General features: G+C 41.5%; 1 protein-coding gene across 1 annotated transcript; it reads left to right on the top strand.

Moving 5' to 3' along the window:
• Nucleotides 1-2,756: 2,756 nt before the first annotated feature.
• On the top strand, nt 2,757-19,255 carry AGMAT (agmatinase). Its single transcript, XM_044671284.1, has 7 exons — nt 2,757-3,191; nt 11,653-11,855; nt 13,489-13,537; nt 15,234-15,429; nt 16,664-16,843; nt 18,098-18,182; nt 18,976-19,255. Exons 1-7 carry the CDS (start codon nt 2,788-2,790, stop codon nt 19,047-19,049), a joined length of 1,191 nt encoding a protein of 396 aa, XP_044527219.1. The 5' UTR covers nt 2,757-2,787; the 3' UTR covers nt 19,050-19,255.
• Nucleotides 19,256-19,357: the final 102 nt, after the last annotated feature.

Here is a 19,357-nt window from a genome sequence, read left to right as displayed (position 1 = left end):
TCTTTGGGACTCCCCAAGTCATCTTTACACCCATTCATTTAAGATATGATTATTTAGTTTCCAATTAATTTTTAGTCTATCTACTGCCCTTTGTTGGATGTGATTTTTATTGCATTATGGTCTGAAAATGATGCATTTAATATTTCTGCTTTTCTACATTTGGTTGTGAAGTTTTTGTGTCTTATTATAAGGTCAGTTTTTATGAAGGTGCCATGTACTACTGAGAAAAAGGTATATATGTTCCTTGCTATTCCTATTGTTTTCTCCAGAAGTCAATCACATCTGACTTTTCTAAAGTTTTATTTATCTCCTTGATTTCTTTCTCATTTATTTTTTGGTTGGATTTATCTACTTCTAAGAGGATTAAAGTTAAGCTCCCTCGCTGGCAATGTTTTACTGTCTATTTTCTCCTGTAACTCATATAATTTCTCCTTTAGGAATATGGATGCTATGCCATTAGGGACATCTTTGTTTAGTACTGATACTTTCTGCTTTAGTATCAATTCTTTTTTTTTTTTTTTTAAACCCTTACCTTCCACCTTGGAGCCAATACTGTGTATTGGCTCCAAGGCAGAAGAGTGGTAAGGGCTAGGCAATGGGGGTCAAGTGACTTGCCCAGGGTCACACAGCTGGGAAGTGTCTGAAGTCAGATTTGAACCTAGGACCTCCCATCTCTAGGCCTGACTCTCAATCCACTGAGCTACCCAGCTGCTCCCTTTAATATCAATTCTAAGACAGAAGAGTGGCAAAGTCTAGGCAAACAAGGTTAACTGATTTGTCCTTGGTCACATAGGTAGGAAGCGTCTGAGGCCAGTTTTGAATCCAGTACCTTCTAACTCCAGTCCTCTATGTTAGCTGCCCCTTTGGATAAATTTTTGAATTCCATTTGGATCATCATTGTTTAGGAAAGGATCCACTGGGGGAAATTTCCATTTGGAGCCCATAAAACATTTCATTGAATCTCCTCTAAGAAACTGAATCTGCTGTAAGCCTCCAGGTTGTGGGGAGAAGAAGGGTACCGAAGCTGCCTCCAGCCACACTGTTGTGTTTATTCTTTTCTGATCACAGGATAATGAGGACCAGACACAGAATATATCTGGTCCTGACCCTGGGAGTTTCAGAAGATTGGAAGAACCATTAGAGCAAGTCACCAACTAAGAGAGTGTTCTCATAGCTGAACCAGGAGGAGAATCCAGGGAGTCCATGCTGGAGCAGCTAAGCCATCATTTGACCCAGGCCAGCAGTGAGTAGGATCTTGGGACAACATGTTCTGAAAAGGAGAGAGTGATTTGTCCTTTGGTGTTTCAGACCATGGAAGTGACCTTGGTGGAAAGAATGTTTTGTGGCAATTGCTTTAAGTGTCAGCCTATCTAGAAATGGGACTGCATCCTCGTTTCAGGGAAGATATTTTTATATTTCTGTCCTGACTATACTTTCTCAGTAAATATTCAATCAATCAACCAATAAACATAGGTGGCGCAGTGGATAGGGCGCTGGGCTTGGGGTCATGAAGTCTTGAGTTTAAATCTGGTCTTAGATACTGTTAAAATAAAATCCACACTAAGGGACCTCTATTTAGTGGGTATAAAACCCCCATTTCTTTCAATACTTACTAAGTGACCCTGGGCAAGTCATTTCACCTTTGTCTGTCTTAGCTTCCTCATGTGTGAAATGGGATGATAACAGCACCTAGTTCCCAAGGTTATTGTTTGGATTAAATGAGAAAATAGATATAAAATGTTTAGGACAATGTTTGGTTAGGAGCTATATAAATAGCTAATAAGAGCTATATAAATTCTTATTCTTTACTTCCTGCCTGGTTCCCCTTTGGCAGTCTGATAAAGCCTAGGGACCCCTTTCCTTAGGGACAGCTAGGTGGCCCTGTGGATAGAGTGCTGGTCCTAGAGACAGGAGGACCAGAGTTCAAATATAGCTTCAGATACTTCCTAGCCGTGTGACTCTGGGTAAATCATTTAACCCTGTTTGCCTCAGTTTCCTCATCTGTAAAATGAGCTGGGGAAGGAAATGGCCAATCACTCCAGTATTTTTTGCCAGGAAAACTCTAAATGGTGTCACAAAGAATCTGACAGGAACATCAACAAAAGGGACTTTTTCTCAGGATAATTTAAAAAACAAAACAAAAATAAAAAACAATTTATAGGGGCAGCTGGGTAGCTCAGTGGAGTGAGAGTCAGGCCTAGAGATGGGAGGTCCTGGGTTCAAACCCGGCCTCAGCCACTTCCCAGCTGTGTGATCCTGGGCAAGTCACTTGACCCCCATTGCCCACCCTTGCCACTCTTCCACCTATGAGCCAATACACCGAAGTACAAGGGTTTAAAAAAAAATTGCTTAAAAAAAAACAATTTATAACTAAAGAAAATTCTGGAATTTTTTCTTCATCCAAGTTCATACTCCCAACCCATAAAATTTACCCACTGGTTAAGAATGCATGTGCCAGAGAAATTGGAGCAATTGTTATTATTTCTGTACTGGAAAAGGGCCAGAGGAACAAGCAACTGTGTTACTCATTCTCAGGCTCAGCTTTGCTTCTAAAGGCGCTGGGGGGTAGGGGGTAGTGCTGGGGGGTGGGGTAGGAGTGGAGGGAATGAATGAACCTTTCTGTTAGCTTTGGAATCCCCTCCCCGGCCACCTTTGAACCAAAGTTGGCCCAGAAGAGCCTCTCTGTTCCTCTGCCCTTTGAGCCAGGGCTGTTACTGATCAATCCACTTTGCTGCTACAGAGGAAAGCCCAAAGGCCAAGAGGGGTTTCCCTAGCCCCCTGGGCAACATGGAGCGGCTATTTTCCTGCCAGGGCAGCAAACTGCTCCAAATCAGTTTGTGGAAGGATGGACTCCCCCAGGGGACTTCTTCAGGACTCAGGAAACTACTATGGTCAAGAGTCAGCCAAAGGCCTTTGACCAGGATCTCTCCAGTGCTCCCTTGGGCCCATGCTGGTTGCCGGGCTGGCTCTGCCACCTGGTTTTCCAAGAGGCACCTCCAATGGTCAGACATCCCACGCCGCTGGACCTCAAGTGCCACATTCAATGTGCCTCCTAGCTCTGAGTTTGTAGCCCGGTCAGTGGGGGTCTGCACCATGATGAGGCTGCCCTTAAAGAGCTCCCCTGAAGGGCTCGATGCAGCATTTGTGGGAGTTCCTCTAGATATTGGCACCTCCAACCGACCTGGGACAAGGTAAGCATCCTTGAGAGGCGACAGAGTGCCCAACGTCCACCAGACACAGAGCCAGAGACCTGGCTTATATGCCAGCTTTCTAACGTATGCAGTTATGTGACTTTGGGCAAAGCCTTTCACCTTCTGAGCCTCTGTTTCCTCATTTGTAAAATAAGCAGTAATAATCCACTGCTTACCTCATAGGACTGTTATGAATGGATAAATGAAAAACTATTTATTAACTGTTTACTAAACTAGGTGGGACAGTGGAGGGGCTCCTGGGCATCAGGAAGACCCGGGATCAAATAGCACCTCAGATGGCTAGTAGTTGTGTGACCTGGGGTAAATCGCTTAACCCCTCTGTGTCCAGTTTCCTTATATGTAAAATGGGGATAATAATTGCACCTATTTCCAGGGGTGTTTTGAATTTCAGATGAATTAACAAATGGATAGTGCTTTGCTAATCAATATAAATGTTAGCTACTATTTATATAGTATACATTACAAATAGAATCAATTATATAGTAGAGTATTTCTATAGTGCAGATGATATATATATATAATAGATGATATATATATAATATCTATTGTATAGTATGGTATTTTTATAGTTCACATGTTACATATAGTATCATTTATGTAGTATAATATTTATATAGTACACATCATATATATATCTATCTCATATAGTATAGTATTTATATTGTACACATAGCATATAGTATCAATTATAGTACAGTATTACTATAGAGTACCTCATATATAGTATCAGTTATATAGTAGAGTATTTCTAGAGTTCAGATATTACATATAATATCTATCTTGTAGTATTTCTAGAGTGCAGATGTTACACATAATATCTGTCTTATAGAATAGTATTTCTAAATTTATCTTGGTGTAGAGTGTGAGATGTTGATCTAAACCTAGTCTCTCCCATATTGTTTTCCGATTTTTTTTAAAACCCTTAACTTCTGTGTATTGGCTCCTTGGTTGAAGAGCAGTAAGGGTGGGCAATGGGGATCAAGTAACTTGCCCAGGGTCACACAGCTGGGAAGTGTCTAAGGCCGGATTTGTACCTAGGACCTCCTGTCTCTAGGCCTGACTCTCAATCCACTGAGCTACCAGCTGCCCTGTTTTCCAATTTTCCCAGCAGTTTTTGTCAAATAGTGGATTTTTGTCCCAAAAGTTGGGCTTTTTGGGTTAATCATACACTGTCTTGCTGACATCACTTACCCCAAGTCTATTCTACTGATCTTACCTTCTGTCTCTTAGCCAGTACCATATTGTTTTGATGACCGCTGCTTTATGGTTTAGTTTAATATCTGGTACTGCTAGGCCACCTTCCTTCATGTTTTTTTTTTCATTATTTCCCTTGATATTCTTGATCTTTTGTTCCTACAAATGAACTTTGTTACAGTTTTTTCTAATTCAGTAAAAAATAGTTTTTTGGTAGTTTGATAGGTATGACACTAAATAAGCAAATTAATTTGGGTAGGATGGTCATTTTTATTATATTAGCTAGTCCTACCCATGAGCAATAAATGTTTTTCCAATTGTTTAGATCTAGTTTTAATTGTTTGGAAAGTGTTTTGTAGTTGTGTTCATATAATTCCTGTGTTTGTTTTGGTAGGTAGATTCCTAAGTATTTTATATTGTCTAGGGTGATTTTAAATGGTGTTTCTCTTTCTAACTTTTGCTGCTGTGATGTGTTGGAAATATATAGAAATGCTGATGATTTATGTGCACTTATTTTGTATCCTGCAACTTTGCTAAAGTTGTTGATTATTTCTACTAGCTTTTTAGTTGATTCTCTAGGATTTTTTAAGTAGACCATCATATCATCTGCAAAGAGTGATAGCTTAGTTTCCTCACTGCCTATTTTAATACCTTCAATTTCTTTTTCTTCTCTAATTACAATTGCTAGTGTTTCTAGTAATATGTTAAATAATTGAGGTGATAATGGGCATCCTTGTTTTATGTATGATCTTATTGGGAAGGCTTCTAATTTATCCCCATTGCATATGATGCTTGTTGATGGTTTTAGATATATACTGTTTATTATTTTTAGGAAAGGTCCTTCTATTCCTATACTTTCTAATGTTTTCAATAGGAATGGGTGTTGTATTTTGTCAAAGGCCTTTTCAGCATCTATTGAGATAATCATGTGGTTTTTGTTTGTTAGCTTGTTGATATAGTCAATTATATGGATGGTTGTCCTAATGTTGAACCATCCTTGCATTCTTGGTATAAATCCCACTTGATCATGATGGATTACCCTCTCGATCACTTGCTGGAGTCTTTTTGCTAGTATTCTATTTAAGATTTTTGCATCTATGTTCATTAGGGAGATTGGTCTGTAGTTTTCTTTCTCTGTTTTTGATCTACCTGGCTTTGATTTGGAATCAGTACCATATTTGTGTCATAAAAGGAGTTCGGTAGGACTCCTTTGCTTATTATATCAAATAATTTGTATAGTATTGGGATTAGTTGTTCTTTGAATGTTTGATAGAATTCACTTGTGAATCCATCAGGCCCTGGCGATTTTTTCTTAGGGAGTTCTTTGATGGCTTGTTCAATTTCTTTTTCTGATATTGGATTATTTAAGTATCCTATTTCTTCTGCTGTTAATCTAGGCAATTTATATTTTTGTAAATATTTATCCATATCACCTAGATTGCTATATTTATTGCCATATAATTGGGCAAAATAATTGTTAATAATTGCCTTAATTTCCTCTTCATTAGAGGTGAGGTCTCCTTTTTCATCTTTTTTTTTTAAACCCTTACCTTCCATCTTGGAGTCAATACTGTGTATTGGCTCCAAGGCAGAAGAGTGGTAAGGGCTAGGCAATGGGGGTCAAGTGACTTGCCCAGTGTTACATAGCTGGGAAGTGTCTGAGGCCAGATTTGAACCTAGGACCTCCTGTCTCTAGGCCTGGCTCTCAATCCACTGAGCTACCCAGCTGCCCCCCCTTTTCATCTTTGATACTGTTAATTTGGTTTTCTTCTTTTCTTTTTTTCATTAGATTTACCAGTACTTTGTCTATTTTATCTGTTTTTCCAAAATACCAGCTTCTAGTCTTATTTATTAGTTCAATAGTTCTTTTACTTTCAATTTTATTAATTTCTCCTTTTATTTTTAGTACTTCTAATTTAGTTTTCATCTGGGGATTTTTAATTTGTTTATTTTCTAGTTTTTTAAGTTGCATGCCCAATTCATTAATTTCTGCCTTCCCTAATTTGTTAATATTTGTACTCAGTGATATAAATTTTCCCCTGAGAACTACTTTGGCTGTATCCCATAGGTTTTGGTAAGAAGTCTCATCATTGTCATTGTCTTCAATTATTAATTGTTTCTATGATTTGTTCTTTCACTAACTTATTTTGGAGAATCATATTATTTAATTTCCAATTAGTTTTTGGTTTGCCTCTCCATGTATTCTTACTAATAACTATTTTTATTGCATTATGATCTGATAAGGTTGCATTTATTATTTCTGCTTTTTTGCATTTGTTTGCCATGTTTCTATGCCCTAGTACATGGTCTAGCTTTGTGAATGTTCCATGTGCTGCTGAAAAGAAGGAATATTCCCTTTTGTCCCTATTTATTTTTCTCTATATACCTATTAACTCTAATTTTTCTAGGATTTCATTCACCTCTCTTGTCTCTTTCTTATTTATTTTTTGGTTTGATTTATCTAGGTCTGATAGGGGAAGGTTGAGTTCATCCATTAGTATAGTTTTGCTTTCTATTTTGTCCTTGAGTTCCACTAGCTTCTCCTTTAGAAATCTGGATGCTATAACGTTTGGTGCATACATGTTGAGTACTGACATTTCTTCATTGTTTATATTGCCTTTTATTAGGATATAGTTACCTTCCCTATCTCTTTTTTTTTTAAACCCTTACCTTCTGTCTTGGAGTCAATACTGTGTATTGGCTCCAAGGCAGAAGAGTGGTAAGGGCTAGGCAATGGGGGTCAAGTGACTTGCCCAGGGTCACACAGCTGGTTCCCTATCTCTTTTAATCAGATTTATTTTTACTTTGGCTCTGTCAGACATCATGATGGCAAACCCTGCCTTCTTTTTCTCATTTGAAGCCCAATAGATTTTGTTCCATCCTTTCATTTTTATTCTATATATGTCTGCCTGTCTCATGTGTGTTTCTTTTTTTTTTTTTTTTTTTTTTAAACCCTTACCTTCCATCTTGGAGTCAATACTGTGTATTGGCTCCAAGGCAGAAGAGTGGTAAGGGTAGGCAATGGGGGTCAAGTGACTTGCCCAGGGTCACACGGCTGGGAAGTGACTGAGGCCAGATTTGAACCTAGGACCTCCCGTCTCTAGGCCTGACTCTCATTCCACTGAGCTACCCAGCTGCCCCTCATGTGTGTTTCTTGCAGACAACATATGGTAGGCTTTTGGTTTCTAATCCACTCTGCTATTTGCTTCCATTTTATGGGCAAGTTCATCCCTTTCACATTCAGAGTAATAATTATCAACTGTGTATTCCCAGACATTTTGATTCTCCCTCCTTGTCCTGCCCTTTCTTCTTTCACTATTTCCTTCTATACTAGTGTTTTGTTTTTAATCAGTTCCCCTAATTGCCTCAATTATTGTACTTCCCTTTTTCCCCTTTCCCTTCTCATTCCCCTCTTATTCTTCTTTAGGATCTTTTTAAGCTACCCCCCACCCCCACCCTCTCCCTTCCTAGTGTTACTTCCCTCCTCATCAGTCCTTTTGTTACCCTTCTACTTCTCTATAGGGCGTGAATCAATTCTCTTTCCCAGTGGATCTGATTGTTCTTCCCTCTTTAAGTTGACTTCAATGCAATTAAGTATTAAATATTTCTTCTCTCACGCCTCTTTACCCTTCCAGTGTATTGTTATTCTTCCCTGTTTGCCCCACATGCTTCTTTATGGAATATAAATTTACTCCATTTTGTTTGTTTTCCCATTTTTCTTAATATTACCTTCTTTTTCTACACGAAGATAAATTCAGAATGGGTGAATGACTTGAATATAAAGAGCAAAACTATAAGTAAAGTAAGTGAACACAGAATAATATACTTGTCAGATCTCTGGGAAAGGAAAGATTTAAAAACCAAGCAAGAGTTAGAAAAAATTACAAAATGTAAAATAAATAATTTTGATTATATTAAATTAAAAAGGTTTTGTACAAACAAAAACAATGCAACTAAAATCAGAAGGGAAACAATAGACTGGGAAAAAATCTTTATATCAAAAAATTCTGACAGAGGTCTAATTACTCAAATATACAAGGATCTAAATCAATTGTATAAAAAATCAAGCCATTCCCCAATTGATAATTGGGCAAGGGACACAAATAGGCAATTTTCAGATAAAGAAATCAAAAGTATCAATAAACACATGAGAAAGTGTTCTAAATCTCTAATAATTAGAGAAATGCAAATCAAAACAACTCTGAGTTATCACCTCACACCTAGCAGATTGGCTAAAATGATAGCAGGGGAGAGTAATAAATGTTGGAGAGGATGCGGCAAAATTGGGACATTAATGCATTGCTGGTGGAGTTGTGAACTGATCCAACCATTCTGGATGGCAATTTGGAACTATGCCCAAAGAGCACTAAAAGACTGCCTGCCATAGCATTGCTGGGTTTGTACCCCAAAGAGATCATAGATAAAAAGACTTGCACAAAAATATTTATAGTTGTGCTCTTTGTAGTGGCAAAAAACTGGAAAACAAGGGTTTGCCCTTCAATTGGGGAATAGCTGAACAAATTGTGGTATATGCTGGTGATGGAATACTACTGTGCTCAAAGGAATAATAAACTGGAGGAATTCCATGTGAACTGGAAAGACCTCCAGGAATTGATGCAGAGTGAAAGGAACAGAGCCAGAAGAACATTGTACACAGAGACTGATACACTATGGCACAATTGAATGTAATGGACTTCTGTACTAGCAGCAATGCAATGATCCAGGACAATTCTGAGGGATTTATGGAAAAGATGCTACCCACATTCAGAAGAAGAACTGAAGGAGTGGAAACACAGAAGAAAACAACTGCTTGAACACATGGCTTGATGAAGACATGATTGGGGATGTAGACTCAAAACAACCACACCAATGCAACTATCAATAATATGGAAATAAGTCTTGATTGATGACACATGTTAAAACCAGTAGAAATGCTGGTAGGCTATGGGGGGAGGGTTAAGGGGAGGGTGAAGGGGAAAGTAAAAACACGAGTCATGTAACCATGGAAAATTTTTCTTAAAAAAAAAAAAGAATAGTATTTCTAGAGTGCATATGTTACTTATAATATCTTACAGTATTTTTATAGTTCACATGTTATATATAGTATCAATTATATAATATAGTATTTATGTAGTATACATTATATACAATATCTGATATACTATATTGTATAATATTTATAGAGTACATGTAGCATATAGTATCAATTATAAAGCAGAGTATTTATATAGTACACACCACATATAGTATCAATTATATAGTATAGTATTTCTGTGGTATACATAACATATCATATCTATCATATAGTACAGTGTTTTTATAGTGCACATTACATATAGTATTAGTCACATAGTATGGTATTTATATAGTAATATATTACATAGTATAATATTTATGTATTACACATATTACATATTTATAGGTTTGCAAAACATTCTCCATTTGTTAGCTTGTTTGATCCTCACAGCAATCTTGAGAGATAGGGGCTGTTATTCTCCCCATTTTTTAGGTGAGGAAACTGAGGCACAGAGTGATTAAGTGATTTGCCCTAAGTCACTCATCAAGTTAGTGTCTGAGGCAGGATTTGAACCCATCTTCTTGATGGTAAGTCTAACATGCTCCCCACAGTGGGTATGTCCCTAATATTGGAGGAAGACGTTCATTGAAAGTGGGTTGGCTACTTGGTTATTAAGGGTGTCTCTGGGTTATCAGAAGCCAGGTCAGCAGAGTGTAGATCTGTTAGGTCCCATCAGGTGGCACACACTTTGACCCTGGGCTCCATGACTGACTGACAATATGCCGGTTCTTGTAGGACCAGCTCAGCTGGTCACCAGGATGGTCTCAGGGTGATGATTTTGTTGGTGGCTAGAGCCTTGGATGACCATCCATTGAATCCTCAGGAGCCCCACAATCTGTTCTGGTGAAAGGAGGGCCAAATCCCAGGAATTTGATGTCCTGAAACTAACCCCCATGAGTTGGTAGATGCCCACCCAGCTCACATTGCTAGGGCCACGGCCAGGAACATTCCAGTTCCCCAGACTGTGGAAGCCCAGCCTCTTTCATGAATCTGATGAAAAGGATGAGCTAGGATGATCCTGCCTAGGCAGTAGGGCGAGATGAACCTGGAGCAAAGTCTATTAAATACCAGAATTCTCTTTGACTTTATCAGAACAGAACTATGACTAACATTAGACTTAGGCCTTGAATTTCTGGAGGAATAAAATTGACAAAGCTCTTTGGGGGGGATTGCTTTTATATTTCTACTAAATATATCTTTCTAAATAATGAATAGGCTATACTTTGTTGTTGTTTCTTTTGTTTTTATTTTTAAATTTATTCTTTAAGAAAAATTAAATTAAAAAAATTTTTAATAAAATTTTTAAATTAAAAAAAAAGTTAAATTAAAATTTTAAATGAAAAAAATGTACTCTTACTTCCTGTCTTAGAATCAATACTATGTACTGGTTTCAAGGCAGAAGAGTGGTATTAAATGAAAAAAAAATTATTTTACTTCCTGTCTTAGAATCAATACTATGTATTGGTTCCAAGGCAGAAGAGTGGTGAGGGCTAAGCAATGGGAGTTAAGTGACTTGCCCAGTCACTTGCCACACACTATATTATATAATTGATACCATATATAACATGTGAACTATAAGAATACTGTAAGATATAAGAAACATCTGCACTCTAGAAATACTATACTATAAGACAGATATTATGTCTGAGGTCATGTTTGAACCTAGGCCCATCTGTCTCTAAACCTGGCTCTCAATCCACTGTCTCCATCATTGCTATTAAAAAAAAAATTACTTCTTTCTTCTTGCACAAATGGTTCATTGCGCAGAAAAGAGGTGTAGCAGATAGGCCATTGAGCCTTGCTTCAGGCAGATCTGAGTTCAAATTTGACTTAGACACTAGCTCTGTGATCCTGGGCAAGCTACTTTCCCTCTGCCTGCCTCAATTTCCTCAATTGTAAAATGGGGATGGTTGTTGTAAGGATCAAACGAGAGAACGATTGTAAAGTGCCTGGCACATAGAAGGCACTAAAAATGTTATTATTATTAACTAACAATAGGAATTCTTCTCACTGAAGAAGTAGGGTCTGGAGACAAGGGTTCTTCCAAGGGACATCTGGGAAGAGCTGTTTGGCTCCTCGAGGAGGCTCTGCACCATTGGAGAGGATGGGACGGGGCCACCCTCCCCTTTTGCAGGTAATGAATGAATCAGGATGTTCCTCATCTCCCAGGTTTGGACCTCGTCGCATCCGGGAGGAATCCGTGCTGCTGAGGACGGTGAACCCAAGCACAGGCGCTCTCCCTTTCCAGTCCCTCTTGGTGGCTGACATCGGCGACGTGGATGTCAACCTCTACAACCTTCAGGACAGCTGCCGGTTAATTCGAGAAGCCTATCGGAAAATCGCGGCGGCAAACTGTATTCCTCTTACTCTGGGTAAGGGACCGAAGTGATGATACGGGAAAGTTCTCTCCATGGCCTGGCAGCAGCAGTTTATTTTCATATATCATGAGGCAGTTGGGTAGCATTGGAAGTCCTGAATTCAAATTTGGTTTCAGACACCTGCTAGCGGTGTGACCTTGGGCATGTCATGTCACCTCTGCTGGTCTCATCTTCCTCAGATCCAAAACAGGGATCAGAGTGGCACTTACCTTCCAGAGTTATTGTGAGAATCAAATGAGATTCCATCTGTAAAGCGCTTAGTGCTGTGTAAATACTTGCTATTATCATTAGCTAATTTTCTTATAATAGGTTTGAACCTAGCTGCTTGTCCAGGGCAAGTATAGACTACTGTTTCCTTTGCTGTCCAGATTTAGTGAAGGCCCACATTTACAGTCCTTGCAGTTGGTGGGAAGAATACAACCATTTATTTTTTGAGTTATTGGTTAAAAATTTTTTTTTAAAGTTTTCCATAGTTATATGATTCATGCTATTATCCTCCCTTCTTCTGTCCCCACTCCCAGAGTTGATAAACAATCCAATCTGGGTTAATACAAGCATTTATGAAGCTACTGTTAGGTGTGCTTTAAAAATGGTTCCTCATTTTGCCTTTCCAACAAACCTGAGAGGTAGGTGTTATTATGATCCTATTTTACTGTTGAGGAAACTGAGCCGAGCAAAGGTTAAGTCTCTTGCTTACAGTCGCACAGCTAAGTGTCTAAGGCTTGATTCATACTCAGGTGGTGGTGTCCTCACTAAGTCAGGCACCAAGATGGGGGGCGCCTCCAGGAATAATAAGAGTTAGGCTTGAGGGAGACAGAGAGTGCCAAAGGAGAAAGGAAGGGAGGGAGGGAGAGAGGGAGGAAGGAAGGAAGGAAGGAAGGAAAGGAGGAAGGAAGGAGAGGAAAAAAGGGAGGGGGGGAAGGAAGGGAAAGAGAGAAGGAAAGAGGAAAAGGAGGAAGGAAGACAGAGAGGGAGGGAGGGAGGAAGGAAGAGAGGAATAAAGGAAGGAAAGAAGGAATGGAGGGAGGGAGGAATGAAGGAAGGGAGAAATGGAGGAAGGGAGGGAGGAGGTTAGAAAAGAAGGAAGTAAAGGAGGGAGGAAGGAAAGAGGTAAGAAGGGAGGGAGGAAGGAAGGAAGGGAGAGAGGAAGGAAGAAAAGAAGAAAAAAGATTTAATTCATCATCCTTCCTGTGGGGAGGGTAACAAAATAAAAAGAAACTCACAGGTTGGTCATGTTTTTTCATAACTTGGATTTGGACCAGTGTGACGCTTATAAAAGGCAGCTACTACAAACCTGCTGATTGGCATGAGGCAATGGGAGAGAACTCCATGCCTATGTCAGCTTCCCATTTTAAAATTTCCTTGAGCATGGTTTGGTGGGTGACTCAGTTTATCTAATGTCTTTTAAGTGAGTTTTCCAACAGAGGCTTCTGCCCTTCCTCAGACCTTGTCACCCCATCACGGGACCCTCTCTAACTCCAACTCTGGCTCCAGTTCTTCTGTCTTATTGGAAAGGGCTCTATGTGAAGTAATTTCAACTTGTTCTATCGAGGCACAGAGGAGAGCCCCTCACTCCCCGCTGGCGTTCCAAAGGAGGGTGATTTTGTTTCTTTCTCTTCCATTACAGGAGGAGAGCATACCATCACCTACCCTATTCTGCAGGCGTTGGCAGAAAAGTGAGTCCTGGCAGATCTCAAGTTAATTTGTTTTTGAAATCCAAGCATGGTTTGCTTTAGATCATTGGTTGGGGGTGGGTGAATATTAGGAGGTTGGCTAGCAAAGCAGTTGGGCTGGTGTCGTGGGTTTAGGATGAATGAAGAAAGGCACTGTGAAGATCTGCCAGGCATGAGTCAGAATCTTGTGCATCTCCGGAGCACCCTGACCCTCTGGTGCCCACCTCCATCTTGTCCTGGCTGGTGTGCTGTGCATTTTAGACTTTCCTTTGGTCTTTCAAGTCTGCTCCACAGTGAAATATCCTGTCTCTCGATCACTGGGTTTTATTTAGTTTGGTTTTAGCAGTCAATGACAAAGGAACAACTGAGAAGGTTTAGATAAGGGTGAGCTTGGAGGCAGGAGCTATTTTCTACCTAAAAGGTCCCCAGACAACAGACTAGTTCTCTCATGAGACAAGCTGACCAGAGAAATGCTCCATTGTCCACTGGATGGAGAACAGAGAACAAAAGGGCCCATCTGGGTTTGGTGTGCCTATAGCTATTACCAAGATGGCATGATGTGATGGAAAGGATGGACTAGGGACAGGAGACTTGGGTTCAAATCCTGACTGTCACTTACTACCTATGTGTCCTTCAATGAGTCATGACCTCTGGGGGCCTCCCATTTTTTCCTCTATAAATGAAGAGTTGGACCAATCTTCCCTTCTAAATCCATTTCCAAATAGCTCTGACAATACAGTCCTAAGAAAAATAAAAATCCTAGGTGGCAATCAAGATTTCCAGACTCACTTCTCCAAGCTTGCTGCTGCCCCCACCGGTATGATTTGACCATTTGTGATTAAGGTTTGGGGCCCACAGGCTGCTTGAGCTCAGTTCAAGAAAGCCAAACCAATCTCAGAATCTTTAGGTGTGGAAGAGTGGGAAGTCTTGGGAATAGGACTACCTGCTTCCTCCTGAGTGATACAGATTCTTCTGCCTGGGCGCTGAAGGCTACCTACAATCTGCTGCCATGTTTGTTTTTTCTAGCCTATGTCATGCCTTCCATATACTCTCCAGGGAGAAGAGCATTTATCTCCTATGCATTGGGGGTGTTTGTGCTATTCTGTGCTCATGTTGTTCTTTATGCCTCTCCTTGAAAAAAAATCCATACTTTCCATCTTAAAATCAGTTCTGTTTATTGGTTTTGAGGCAGAAGAGCAGTAAAGACTTAAGTGACTTGCCCAAGGTCATGTAGTTAGGAAGTGTCTGAGGTTAAATTTGAACTCAGGACTTCCTGTCTCTAGGCCTGGATCTCAATCCACTGAGCCACCCAGATGCTCTCTCTTATTTATTCTTTTGAGCTCAACTCAAAATGCCACCTTCCCAAGGAAGCCTTCTCTGATCCACCCTAGTCAATGGATCATAAGATTAAGAGACGGAAAGTACTTAAAGGACATTTAGTCCAGGTGTCAGACATGGGCATGGAACCCCCCACATCCCCATGTTTGACCACTTGAATGTGTCTATCACCTATTTCTTGTATCCGAGGTTATCTGTGTGCCATATTCTTCTACTAGACTAGAAGCTCCACGAGGGTGAGGACTATGTTCTTGTCTAAACTTTCTTTCGCCCCCCTAGCAGGTGCTTGTTGAATTCATTGTTGAGTTGGCCTTCCAAAGAAATATGACTGTCTCCTCTATGGTCACTCTGTTGTCCCCAGGCACGGTCCTGTGGGGCTGTTACATGTCGATGCCCACACGGACACAGCCGACAAAGCCCTGGGAGAGAAGATCTACCATGGGACCCCCTTTCGCCGCTGTGTAGAAGAAGGCCTCCTGGACTGTAAGCGAGTGGCGCAGATAGGCATCCGGGGCTCTTCCATGACCCTGAACCCCTACAAATACAATCGAGACCAGGTGACTGACTAGCCAAGGAGTCTTTCTTCTTCCCTTTCCTCAGACCATTCTCTAATCTCTTCCTAAAAATTATGTAAGATGGAAGCTAGGAACTTGCTTTAGTCACGATGCCTGGAATGCTGGGGGTGACTGACTGTTTTTTACCAGAAAAAAAAAAAAAACAAAAACCAACAGGAGACAGATAAGGATGCTGGCCGGTGGGATGACATACCACGTTTTGGGGGTGGAGAGACAAGTAGGAAGGAGGGTGTTGGTGGAATGGTACCAAGAATATTGCCGGCTGTTCTCAGCACAGAGCTAAGTGGTATCTGGCAGGGAAACAAACCCAGAAAGCACATTTCCTTATATATGACAAGGAGGGAACCAGAATAGGAATTGTTTCATTCTAGGGTGAAGCTTTTAAAGCCCAGCCACGACAGAGCTTTATTAGTGTCTTTTTGGAGTGACAAAAACACATTCTGCCAGACTAAGCTCCTGTGCCATCTCTAACGGGAAGCCCCTTTCCTGGTACCTGGCTGTGTTCTGTCTCACCTGAAATGATATTTTTCGAAAGGCAGCCTGGCAGAGGAGATGAATAGCTGGCTGGCCTGGAAGGCAGGAAGCCCTGGGTTCAAGCCCCCTCCTCCCACCCGCTGACTGTGGGACCAGGCCCAGGCCGCTGGACTTTGCAGTGTCCCAGTTACTTCTCTAAATGTGGCAAAGCAGATGCCGCTCTGTGCTGATAGAGGGCTTTTTAAACCAATGGATTCACAGGTTTGGTCTAGGCTCTGTTCAAACACATCCGCCTACAAAGGAATTCTTGACCTGGGGGTCCGTCCACTGATGCCCACGAAAGCCATGGATAGATCAGATCTTTATTTCACAATCTGTAATTGAAACTGAGCGTTTTCTTCAATTAGGAAGGTAGCAAGGGACCTCTGTAGTGTTTGGCCTTACCAGATGGCTAGCGGGGTCCATGGACCCTTGATTTGGTAGAATGTAAACTACCTGAGGGCAGTTTGTTTTGGGGAGGGAGGGAGCTGTATCCCTGGCACCTAGCACAGAGCTTGGCATACAGCTGGTATTTAATAAATGCTTAAGGAATGAATCAAAAAAATGAACCGGAGGAAGAAGAGCTGGCCAGTGTTGTCTTGGAATGCCACGAGGGACATTCGGTTAGTTTCATCATGATTGATTTTTGAGTGGGGACAAAAGGCAGGAGTCAAACCCGGAGATCTTTAACTTTACCTCCTAGGGCTTCCGTGTCGTCCTAGCTGAAGATTGCTGGCTGAAGTCCCTGGTTCCACTGATGGGGGAATTGAGGCAGCAGATGGGAGACAAACCCATTTATATCAGCTTTGATATCGATGCCTTGGATCCAGCCTATGCCCCAGGGACAGGGACTCCTGAAATTGCTGGACTCACACCAAGTCAAGTAAGGAGGCTCTGAAAGAATCTGTGTCTGAATTTTTGGCTTAAGTAGAAGGCTGTAGACCTGTAGTCCCCAGACTTTTTGGGCCCACCACCCCCTTTCCAGCTCCTTGGAAATTAATTAAAAAAATTTTTAATAGTAATTAATAGGAAAGATAAATGCACCTGTGGCCATCACTGCTCCCCTGGATTGCTGCAGCACCCAGGAAGGGGCGGTGGCACCCACTTTGGGAATCATTGCTGTAGACCCACTGGACTTTCAGTCTATGAATGAGGACATGGGTTCAAATTTTGCCTCTTTTACTTACTGTAGTTATTTGCAACCCTGAACAAATAACCACCTCTTTGGGCTCATTTCCTTCTTTTTTCTCTTAAACAAAACCAAAACCAAAAAACAACCCGTTCCTTTTGTCTCAGAATTGATGCTAAGGCAGAAAATAAGGGCTAGGCAATTGGGATTACAGGACTCACCCAGGGTCACACAGCCAAGGAAATGTCTGAGGCCAGACCCTTTGCCACCCAGTAGCCCTTTTTCCAGTCTTTCTTCACAGTTCCCTTCATGTACTTGATTCAAAACTGTTTTGCTAGGGGTTTCTCACCTCCATGCCTTTGTAGAGGTGATTGCTATGTCTGGAATACTCTTCTTCCACTCTTCTGCTTTGCTTCCTTCAAAGCCTAGTCCAGGTGTCTGATCCCCTTTGCAGATTTCCTCAGGGGTCTCAGTCACTTTCTGGGTACAATTCAGTTACCAGCCTAGGCACACGGCAAACCTCTGAACCCTGGAAGGCCACAAGCTTCCTGAGATTAGGGGTTTGTTCTTTTTGTGTTCTGTCCAGGGTATCTAGTAGACCCTGAATTATATTGGAGAACCTTTCCAGTTCAGGATAGGGATTTTTTTCTGACTTTAGGTTCGTTTGTGGGTCTGGTAGGAAGGTATAGACAGGATCCTAAAAGTCCTAGCATGGGACAGTGGGGGAACCTAGCAAGGTGGCTCAGTGGATAGAGCCAGGCCTGGAAGACAGGAGGTCCTGGCTTAAAATCTATTCCCAGACACTTCCTAGCTGTGTGACCCTGGGCAAGTCACTTCACCTTCATTGCCTAGCCTTTACCGGCTTTTGCCTTGGAACCCATACCCAATATTGATGCAAAGATGGAAGGTCAGGGTTTAAAGAGTCATAGCTTGAGGTTCACAGTGGGAGAGATGCTGATGGGCTCAATTCCTGTTTCTTTAGCTAACGTGACAATTTACCTTACTTAGGCCTTGGAGATCATCCGGGGATGTCAAGGCCTGAATGTGGTGGGTTGTGACCTCGTGGAAGTCGCCCCAGCGTACGACCCTTCTGGTGAGTAAAGGGGATGAAGCTGGTCAGTGGTGGGGCCCAGCTGGGCCAGCAGTGCTGGATGCGGTTGGTCTCTAGAGGCTTGAGGTGCCCCTCGGGCAGTGGAGAGAACATTTCTAATGGAGAGGCGAAGCAGCTTCTGAGATTCTGCTCCTTGCCAACACAAGCTAATTAACCCTAACAAAACCCCAGGGAGAGAGCGGAGTATTATTAGCTTTTCTCATCTGTCTTCTGAAGAAAGGGAGGGGAGGCCACAAGTTGCGTGACAGAGGCGCCGGCCTGCTCTCTCTCACAGAGAATATTCATGATGGATGCAGGGCCCCGGATTTCAGGCCAGAAAGGCCTAGAGGTTTAGGGCCTTGTTCAAGTCTGTCTTAGAATCAGTATCAAGAATCGGCTCCAAGGCAGGAGAGCAGTAAGGGCAATGGCAATGGGGCAGTGACTTGCTCAGGGTCAGAGAGGAAGCGCCCGAGGCCATATGTGAACCCCACTTCCCAGCTCTAGGCCTGGCTCTCTCTCCATGAGCCACCTAGTTTCCCCCAATGATGATATATGCTATAATGCTATATTATGAATTTTCCTTTCGTCATTTTTTTTCTGCACAAATGAGAGAAGGGACTAAATGCAGTCTTAGGAAGACGGAAGTCAAGTGGTTAGGAGTCCTAAGAAAGGATGGACAGTGGGAAAAACTCCTGCTAGGGCATGTGGTTCCAGGTCTGGTCTAAAGCTCTGCTAAGAGAGGCTCCTTCGGGTAGAAGCTGCTTAGCAAACTCTCGTGGGTCATCTTCTTTTTCAGGAAACACAGCTCTCCTGGCAGCCAATCTGCTCTTCGAGATGCTCTGCATTCTCCCCAAAGTGAAGACTGCCTGAACTTTCTGGGCTTCGGGGCTCCTCCAAGGGAAATCCCATTACGAGGGTGGACAGGAAGACTTTACAGGCAAGCAGCCTAACCAGAGCATCCCCAGGATAAACAGCACGCCAAACAAAGCTTTTGCCAAGCCGAACAATGATTTTTTTGTTAAATGTGTCTTAGGTGTGTAACTTCTATAAATGGAAAAATAAAATTATTATCAATATAAGGTAATTCTTTTCCAAGGCCATTTACAAAAAAAAATATATCTATACATACATACATATATAAATAATTTTGGGGGGAAGGGCATCTAAGTTGCTCAGTG

The sequence above is a fragment of the Gracilinanus agilis genome, chromosome 3 (assembly GCF_016433145.1).
Source record: "Gracilinanus agilis isolate LMUSP501 chromosome 3, AgileGrace, whole genome shotgun sequence".
Taxonomy (NCBI): domain Eukaryota; kingdom Metazoa; phylum Chordata; class Mammalia; order Didelphimorphia; family Didelphidae; genus Gracilinanus; species Gracilinanus agilis.
This window is presented reverse-complemented; position numbering and strand designations above follow the sequence as displayed.

Coding starts and splice junctions, on each gene's coding strand:
- AGMAT (XM_044671284.1), top strand. CDS start 2,788: ATGGAGCGGCTATTTTCCTGCCAGGGCAGCAAACTGCTCCAAATCAGT. Junction 13,538..15,233: donor CTGCAGGCGTTGGCAGAAAA/GTGAGTCCTGGC, acceptor TGTTGTCCCCAG/GCACGGTCCTGTGGGGCTGT. Junction 18,183..18,975: donor CCCAGCGTACGACCCTTCTG/GTGAGTAAAGGG, acceptor CTTCTTTTTCAG/GAAACACAGCTCTCCTGGCA.